Source organism: Belonocnema kinseyi, chromosome 4, assembly GCF_010883055.1.
Source record: "Belonocnema kinseyi isolate 2016_QV_RU_SX_M_011 chromosome 4, B_treatae_v1, whole genome shotgun sequence".
Taxonomy (NCBI): Eukaryota; Metazoa; Arthropoda; class Insecta; order Hymenoptera; family Cynipidae; genus Belonocnema; species Belonocnema kinseyi.
The window spans coordinates 105,457,913-105,467,845 of NC_046660.1; the positions used below are offsets into that span (position 1 = coordinate 105,457,913).

At 29.6% G+C, this 9,933-nt stretch overlaps 1 protein-coding gene across 1 annotated transcript; it reads right to left on the bottom strand.

Moving 5' to 3' along the window:
- Nucleotides 1-1,241: 1,241 nt before the first annotated feature.
- On the bottom strand, nt 1,242-3,099 carry LOC117171533 (cytochrome P450 6B1-like). The gene has a single exon (XM_033358929.1). It carries the CDS (start codon nt 3,060-3,062, stop codon nt 1,515-1,517), a length of 1,548 nt encoding a protein of 515 aa, XP_033214820.1. The 5' UTR covers nt 3,063-3,099; the 3' UTR covers nt 1,242-1,514.
- Nucleotides 3,100-9,933: the final 6,834 nt, after the last annotated feature.

Genomic DNA, 9,933 nt, shown 5'->3' on the forward strand with positions numbered 1-9,933 from the left:
GAAATAGCTGATAATATGCACTACGCATGTATTATGTTCTCGGGAGTTTTGTTCTTGGTAAATCACTGCTTTACTTTGAAAACTATTTTGCAGTTTTCTCCGAAACAACGAAACGAAAGGTATAAAAAAATAAAAAAATAAAAGTGTACACACCTAGAAAAGTTCTACTAAAAATATCTTGCTTTTTGTGATATTTGGAATCATTTAAATGAAAAATAAATAAATTTAATGGATAAAAAAATATTTTTCTGGCCTTAAAAATGGTAAAGCCTGTTTAAAATTGGTAGGGTGCCTTTCTTGAGTAAAAATAAACTTTAAAAAAATATAATAAAGAATAAAAAATCTGGGGATTTTCAGAATATCTTTATCTTTTCATCGGATTTCGAAAAAATGCAAAGAAGATTTTCAGGAAACCCCCTCTTTTTATTTTTGTCAATATTTAAAAAATATTTCTGTTAATATACAGAAAGGATCTCAGTTTTATTCGACCTAAAATATTTGTAAGGTCCAGGAAATTTTTTCCTTTTAAATATGATTTCTTATTTTTATCAAAAATGATAAACGTATTACAAAAGAGTGTGGGTGTATTAGGAAATCTACTATCAATCTTTTTAGACTAAACTGGACAATACAGATTCATAATTATTTTCACCATAGAAGGACATATATAAATACCGAATCATTCGGACCCCATGGTCAATTACACTGTGGACTCATTAGCATTACGTAATCCCGAATACTTAAATCAAAATTAATCATTGATATTTTCATATTTTTTTTCCATCTTCAAGTGTTACATTGAATTTTGAAGACATTGCTGACAGTATTGCTTTTAGAAATTTTTTAACAGGCAGTGTCTACGTATATCGAAATTTTTGTATATACATAGCCACGGAATTTTTAATAACTTGTGGAGTAAAAATAATTCTTCAATGTTTTTGAACCAATTCTAAAGTTGAAGTTTACAAAATGAAATGAATAGTATTAATTTTTTATTTATTTTTTTGCTTCATTTTCGTGAAAATCATTTGTTTCTTTTTTTGAAATTAAAATTTAATATTAAATAAAAAATTATTTTCCTTTTGAAGGTTTCGAATGTTTTTACAATATTAAAAATAGTGTAATGTTAAATTGTTTTTGAATATCATAAAACTTTATGTTTAAACGTAAAAAAGTTCTGAAGTAGTGAGTCACAACATAAAATTTTGAGAATGTTGTGTAAAATGAAAATGTTAATCGAGTGTGAGACACATCACAAGAATTTTTATTGGTTTACAAAAATATTGTATATCTACTTTCTATTTATCTAATTTCCTAAATCTGGTTAATAGATTTAGATAACATTGCTTAACTTTTTTCTCTTCAAAAACAACATATTTTGAAAAATTAATGATTGAGATTGATAAATCATAAATGGAATTACTAAACATAAAAATTAACACTTTAAAAATACACCGAAATTCCTGTCAATTTCCTGAAACTAATAAAAGTCCTTAATAACTGATAATATTATACTAAGAAGATTTGTGTTTTAAAGGTTTCAAAAAAACCCACAATCCATTCTCATATGCAGTCATAAAGCTTGCTTCGTCCCTTTTCAATGGCAAAGGAGTTTTTGGTGAAACTTCCAACGAATAATTCTTTACAATTGTTGCTACCGCTATCTTAATTATAATATTCGCCATTCTCATTCCTACACAGATTCTTGGTCCTTCTCCAAAAGGAATAAAAGTGAATTTATGTATTTTTTCCTTTTTCTCGTCACCAAATCGATCCGGATCAAATTTCTCAGGTTCTGGCCAATATTTCGGATCCATTTGAAGCCCAAAAGTTGATATAACTGCCACATGTCCAGGTTTCACCTTACAAGAAAGTCCATCTGATCCCACAAGTTGGATTTCTCTGGTACAAACTTTCGTCATTATTCCCGAAACGTGATTAAGCCTCATAGATTCATTCAAAACTTGATCCAAATATGTCATTTCCTTGTAAGCTTCGTAATTTAATTTTCCATCATATTTTTCTAACAGACTTTTTATTTCCTCTCTCACTCTTTCTTGAATTTCAGGATGACTTGCAAGTTGAAAACATAAAAAACTCAAAGTAATTGCAGAAGTTTCATAAACTTCAACAGAAAATGATAACATGTGTGATGCTAAAGCTGTTTCTTCATTTATTTTTAGCCCATTCGCCAACTGATGATCTACAATCATTTTCAGAAAATCGTTGTTGGATCTATTATCGCGTTTTCTATTTGCAAGAATATTTTTGACAGATTGTCGATAAAACAGGTCCACTTCTTTTGGTAACAAGGTCATATTCAAAATTTTGGCCAAACGAGGCATGAACATCAAGATAATTTGTGAAAATCCACCAGTGAAAAAAGGTGCTGAGAATACAGTCTCAATAGCTGTTTTAAAGGTCAACTCGCTTTTCAAAGATATACTATCGTCGTCAAAATTATGGCCCTGGATCCCCATTCCTGCTGCTGCAATCTCTCCAGTATACAAGTTAAAGAATGTTTTGAAATTTAGTTCCAATTTTTCTCTTTCATGGCTCATTTTTTGTTTGATGTAATTTTCCATTCTAGAAGATGCTTCCTCAATTAAAGGAAGCATTGTTTTTAATTTCTTGCTCGAGAAAGCATTTGTTAGAGGTGCCCTGTTTTCCTTCCAAGTGTCCATTTTTGAAAAAAATGGGTTGATGGTGAACAGAGCGTCCTCTTTAGGGCAACTTATTGAAATCTGATTTTCTTGAAAGCTTGCGAAATTCGTTAATAAAACACTTTTCACTAATTCTGGGTCACGAACAAGAAGAGTTGGCGTACTAAACTGATAAAAACCAAACATGCTGTGTTTTTCATTTTCTTTATAGTAATTTTCACAAAGTTTATTAAAACTTTGACGAAGAAGAACAACATAGGTCATGTTTCCGAGTCCTGGAATTATTCCTCTCGCATATGGTATTCCTTGTTTTTGCCAAAAATTGTATTGGCATTTTAGGTAATAATATATGGATGCCACAACTGATGTAACACAGGCGAGAACGAAAATCAGTTCCATTCTCGATTAGATTATCTAAAGCACTGAGCTCGTGTCGTCCAATGCAATTTATCATTTGATTAGTCGTTACATAATAAATGGCAATTCTATCTTATTAGATAAAAAGGTGATGCAGATTCGTGACATCATAGAGTATTAGTATGCATGAATTTTTTATGCATATTTTGCTATGAGTGTATTTCTTAAGTGTGTGCTTATATGTGTCCTAGGGAAATAAATTTATTACTTAGGTTTAATTCTCAGTTAAAATGGTAAATTTGTTTAGAACTAATTTCCGTATTGATTGAACTTTGGTGTAACCCATTATATTGAAACAAAATAGTATTTTTCTTTGAACTAGGCTGATGAAATGCCGGATTTAAAATATTCAACTTAAAAAAAATACTTTTAACCATTTAAGCTAATTTTGATTTGCGTTGTACAGTAAGTCTCAATCAACTTAAACTTAAAATTTTTACTTAAGGCAAGTTCTTTGCAGGTCTGAATATTTGAAATGAGAAATAAAACAATCGATCCAGCCCTTTTTTTGAAAATTTAAATTTTGATTTAAAAAAATGTTTTTTTGCTGATACAAATATTTTTTATGCAAGCTTTTATAATAAAATATGTAGAAAAAAAGTTCCTATAAATTTTCATGTCAAACGAAAACTATATCTTCTATAGAGGTTTCTGGAGCATATTTTCCGCTACAAAAACCTCTAAAGAAGACCAAGTTTTCGTTTCATATGAAAGTTTATAAGAACTTTTTTACTACATATTTTATGTCTAAAAATACACACATAATACACAAATTTTATTAGAAGAAATAAGATTCCCGAAAAATCGAATTTTGGAATTTTCAAAAAAGGGCTTGATTGACTTTTTTTACTCTTGGCTCAAAATATCTAAGCAACATCAGATAATTGAATTCAGCAGAGATATTTTGTTCTGTAACAATTTTTTCAAACTTAAGGACAAAAAACCAATATCTGAGTTGCAAAAGCCTCTATAGAAACCCATTTTACGTTTGACATAAAACTTTATGAGAACTTTTTTACTATAGATTATTTATAAAAACGAAAACTCAAAACATCAGGGCAACATTAGAGACTAAAACTCTTCAAACAACTGGCATTAAGTAAGAAGTGTAAGCTGAACTTCGTCGAGCCTTGCCGTGGACAGTTATCGCACCAAGAATCAGGTTTCTGAAAAATAGTTATCTGTGGTTTAAAATATAGAAATGATATTATCAGTGATGTTTCATAAAAGAAGAAACATTATTTATTCTGAAAAAAATGAAAAACATACGAAAAGTAATTATTTTAACAATATTTTTTGTGATGCAATTTTTCTTATTGTCGCTATTCGCCATTTTTTTTCAAACCAGTATCTAAAACTTGTATCTTCTCATGGAACAGGGAGAGGAAATTCTGTTTTTTTTTTAGTACCTCAACTTTTGCTCTTAATTATTATTTACGACGTGCAATAATTATATTCAATTATTAAATATTTAAAGTACACACACGCACATTACACATTATATATACACACTATTAAATATTAATATTCGAAGAATTTTACGTTCAAATATGTACCCAGGTCATAGGTACATTGTAACCTTGAAGGTCACTCTGAGGTCATTTAAAGGTAAAAAAGGTCTGCATACCTCTGGATCAACGTCAAATTGGACTCATGACCTGCGTAGATATTGGAACGTAAAATGTACAGCTCTATCGATTGCCGATATAAAAAGGTAGTTTCCAATGAAAAAAAATGAGCATGAAATAAGCTTAAAGGTCAGCGTCAAGTCCATGCTTAAGGTCACTGCTTTGTCAAATGGTGCAAAACGTAGTTTTGCTTTCATCCTACCAAAATTTATCATTTAAAGCTATGCCTGTTTTTAAATCGTTTTAATATTCTAATGGCTTTCAAGAAAATACACAATGTCCTGATGAGAAAAACGTTTAGTTTTAGACATGTCGAAAAATGGCAATAAAGGATTCATTCAACATCTGAATACTTTGGTATAATGTATGAAATTTTAAACCTCTCACTCATTGTTCTAATTATTGATTATTGTAACACTCAGAAGTGTAACATAGCTTTACAACATCTTTTTATTTTAACTATGGATACGCCTTCTTAAAGTTGGACACCTTTAAGGCTTTTTCAAGGTCAACTTTTTTTTTAAATGGAATACCCCTCCCCCCTTTTCGTTTCTCGCGCTTCGCGCTCAAGAAATTATTTATCACATTTGTGCACAAACCTTTTAAAATTGCAGGTCAAATTATCGACAACTGTAATATAGTGATAGTCAATTCTTTGTATCTAAAGTTTCGATGGTTTTAACGAACACATTCTTCTTCGTATCTCATGCTTAGCACACGATTTTTTTCCAAAAATGCAAACTTGGCTACATCATTTATTTTAAAACTTTTTTCTTACTTTTGCATTGGATTTTACTATCAGCTACTCCAAAAAATGACAATTTAAATAAATTAAATTATGACAATCCATAATATGCAATGGTATTGAAACAGATATAATTTTCATTGTCTTGTTTTTATAATGAAATAAAGAGTGCTCTTCCTTTAGAAAACACAATTTTGTTATCATACGTTTATTGCGACTTCTTTTTTTTCTCCATAAATTTAAATTCTTTATTTTTAATGTTATTTTTTACGATTTCGATGTTCGAATTTTGTGTGGTTTTACGAAAATTTTTTTCCAATGCTATTTTTTACGAATAAAGCCAAAACTGCGCGTCCTGTCGAAAAATTGTTTATGAAAATTTTTTTGTGAGTAACTTGTCAATCTGTTTCTATTGATTGTGTTTATAGCTTGTATTCTTTTTCCAAAATTTTTATTTATTTTTAATATTTTGTTTGAATCGAACATAAACCATTTATCCTATTAAAAAGTAATTGATAATAAATTTGTAGAACTGTTTTAAATGCACATTTTTTCTCGATTAATATTTTTTCGGATCTTGTATAGTTTCAGCGCAAAATGGTATTTGTGATTTTTCATTATTTTTTTGTGCGATCAAAATTAGAATTTTCAATTTTCTAAGAAAACTCAAAAAGTTGGTATGACGTTATTGTTGGGTATTTAAAAAACAACGTTTTTCTCTTCTGGAATTTTTTTTATATAATGCGTTGTTTGGCTAAAAATGTTCAGTTTTTTTTTTTAATTTTGTAAATGCTGTAATTCGGGTAATTTTTTATTTAAATTAAAAAGTCTTTGGAATAAATTGTTCGCATTTTTGGCTACTATATCTAGACGAACACAGGATTAAAAAAATCCTACAAAAATGTCTGAAAACCTTTCAAAACTAAAACTAAAACTGAAACTAAAACTAAAATTCTGCAGACACGCACAGCGCGCGTGCGCGCAAGAGATAGGGAGGGAGGCAGAGAGAGAGAGAGAGAGAGAGAGAAAGAGAGACAAACACATTCGCGATAACATGTTGTTCATTTCAGAAGGAATCAAAGCACCACTTGAAAAAAGGGGTGTAGGAGGGGGTGGGGTCAACAGTGGAAAACATCTAATACCTTCTCTGATGAGAATGTAAAAATAAAAATATTCCTGATAACTTGAATTCAGCGCAATACTGGAGAAGACGCTATTTTTACCAAAATTTTGGAATAAATGTTCAGATATTTTCGGTATGTGTATAGACACATTAAAAATATGAGATCGTATTTTTGAAGTTGCATAATTTAATTTCAGCTTAAAAATATTGAATAACTTGAAAATCAATATTTACAACCTTTAATATTTTTAAGTCAAAGCTTTATCTTCGAAAACTAAAAATCTTAAGTACGGCGGTTAACAAAACAATGAAATTAGACAAATTCTTGATGAACGACTTATGCTTGAATATATGGATGAATTCTAAAATCAAGGGTTTCCAAATTAACCTACAGAAATAAATTAAGTATTCGATATAAAAAAATATAAGTCTTTAAAGTTTAAATATTTAAAATTTGGAAAGGTCCACGTTCCGTAAGGAAGCTGCAGAACATGTGAAGCTTTACAAATTTAATAATAATAATACAATTTATGAATACCTTCTTTCTTAAAAGTAAGACGGAATCTGTGGATTTTAGTCAAGAAAAATAAAATAGAATGCCAAATATTATATGGAAAATATATAAGACAACATTTAGTATCCTCACTATAAACATTTGTCCCCATTTATGTCCATGCAATAAAAAGATTGACAAGTTACCAAGGATTTTTTTGTTATTGTTTTACAATCACTTGCCCGATTTTCCCTGATCATACATACAAAATGATTATGTCTATTTGTTTCTTTTAAAACATGTTCTATAATTATATGAAATTCCTTGAAAGGCTTCGTAATTCAAAATACCATCCTACTTGATTAATACGTATTTCATTTCTTTTCGTATTTTTTTTTTGAATTCCAGAAAAAGCTAAAAAGCTCATTCGAACATATGTATTTTCACATAAGTGATCAAGCAAGGACACAAAACAGGCTATTAATGCTTTATTTTCATCAAGAGGTCGCTGTCCATATGATTTAAAATAATCAATCATCACCTGCAAAAAATCGCTGAAATTATTCTCATGGAGTCTTCTAGACTTAATTAAATCTTTAACAATACCTGAAAAAATTCCACTTTCTTAGGTACGACTCTTAAGTCTATTAATATTGCCAATTTACAACAATTGTCTGAACTTATGTAATAATGAGCGTGATTCGATTACTAATTCTCGAACTTTTTTAAAATTCATTTTATTTAAGTTTCATTCTCCTATTTTTTATGTACATTTATTTACTATTAATTCATTTAATTTGTTTTTGAAACGATGATGCTCGATACCCATGTCATCAAATGCTGGTATCTAAAAAGCATTTACTGAATAATGTATACAATTCGAGTTCGTCTTTTTCAATATCGCATTTCTTATTTCAATAGCTAAGTAGCTTCGGTTGCACTCCACTAATAGGCTCAAGCAATATTTTCATGTTTTGAGTGCTGAAAAGTTTTAAAAAGGCGCTTCCTTTTTCCCTTCAAGTATCATTTTTGCGAAAAAGGATCTATAGTTGGAAGGAAATTCTGCTGAGACTCAATTCGAAGATCTATGCTTTGAAAATTTCGGAAATCGGGCGACAAAACAGTTCTTATGAATTTAAGATCACGAACGAAAACTTTTTATCTTTCCATCTGTTAAAAGCTAATCATACTGTGTCCCACTTTTTCCTGATATATTCTGTTTATAATGATAGGGAAGTTTTCTTGGTATAAAACAAGAGACCAGATTGTGCCAAATAATTGCATCAGTCCATTTGCACAAGGTATTTCAAAAGAAAGCACTGAAAGATAATAATGTATGCACTTGGCTGTAGTACCTAGTGGAATTCTTCATTTATTCCAGTGTTTTGAACAAGCTTTTATTAGTATTTCGCATTAAGAGTGCAATTATCTCCATTAATTTCTGATTCGCATACAAACTTTGTTATATGTCGCTTATATTTATAGCTTTAGAGCTTTAGTATAGAGGCAATCTGGATGTACAAGCAAATTATTCTAAGAACTAAATGTTGAGACTTGTGTGGGCAGAGTCTGAAGGTTGATGATTTAAGATGTGATTTCAATATCCTTAAAAAATATCATTTACAAAAATGAGTTTCTCATAAATTATGTGGGTTAGAGGGTGCGAAATTTTAACTGAAAATGTATTTCATATTCCTTGATTACATACTGTTTATTCAGTTTCCAAAGATTAACTTACTAGCAAATAAAGTAAAACTTGCAGGGCAGTGTTATCAAATGAAGTTATCAAATGAAGATTGAAAACAGAACGTATCAATGTTAATATTATCCGATTATTGAAATAAAACTTGAAATCGCCCGGTTTCGACCTTTATTTCAAAATATAATCCTTTTAATTAAGAAAAATGTGTGGCAATTAAGCATCCGCATGAAAAGGGCCCTTATTGCGTATCTGGGGTTAAGCATACGAGATATATATCCAGATAAATTCTGAGCATTTCGAGAAAAACTCACGTAAATCTGGCGAATGTCATAAAAATACATGCGATATTTTTCCTTTGAACATGAAATATATCTAGTTCCGGTTACTGCCTGGAAAGTTGACCGGGGCTATTGAGAAATAACTGAATTCGATACTCAAAAAGATATTTTAATATGTCAAAGGAGTTTCTAAATTTATCTTTGTAATCTATTATTGAAAAGTTTTCAATTAAATTAGACGAAAATATGATGTATAGTTTATACATAGTGTGAAGTATCATATATAATATTCATTTGTTTTATACATTTTTTGTATAAAAGAAATGAATATTATATAAAATACTTCCCACTATATATAATCTATATATAATTTTTCCGCCTAAATAAATATAGTAAAAATGATATTAATTGAATTAATGGTTTTTCTAAATAAAAATATTATTACTTAATTTTTTTAAACAAGGTTTTATAATGATTATTACATGAGCGACATAATTTTATTAGTTAAGGAATATGCCGTTCATGAACCAAGAGTAGCCAAGTCCGTCTAGCTGATGTGTCGTTCAATCTGTTTCTGTGCTCTGGAATGGTTACCGAACTTCGTGAAAAAAGCGTTCTTTTGATGGCACCGATAATGACGGCATGGCCAGATAGTCACGTGACATTCTAGCAATTCGTGGGCATTGCTGTTGATCATCTCTCGAACAATTTAAAAGATTAAGTATTGAACCTGCCTTTTCCTCTGTTAGGTGCAAATTGATTTCTCGTTTCCAATGAATGAAAAAAATATTCAAAAAGTCAAAGGGAAAAACTTTCTAATCGAAAATATGCATGGGCTATTATTTTTCAAGTGTATCCACCCCAAAAAAGGAATTTCTTCGATC

Bases quoted from the DNA above. Each gene is read 5' to 3' on its own strand.
- LOC117171533 (XM_033358929.1), bottom strand. From the start codon at position 3,062: ATGGAACTGATTTTCGTTCTCGCCTGTGTTACATCAGTTGTGGCATCC.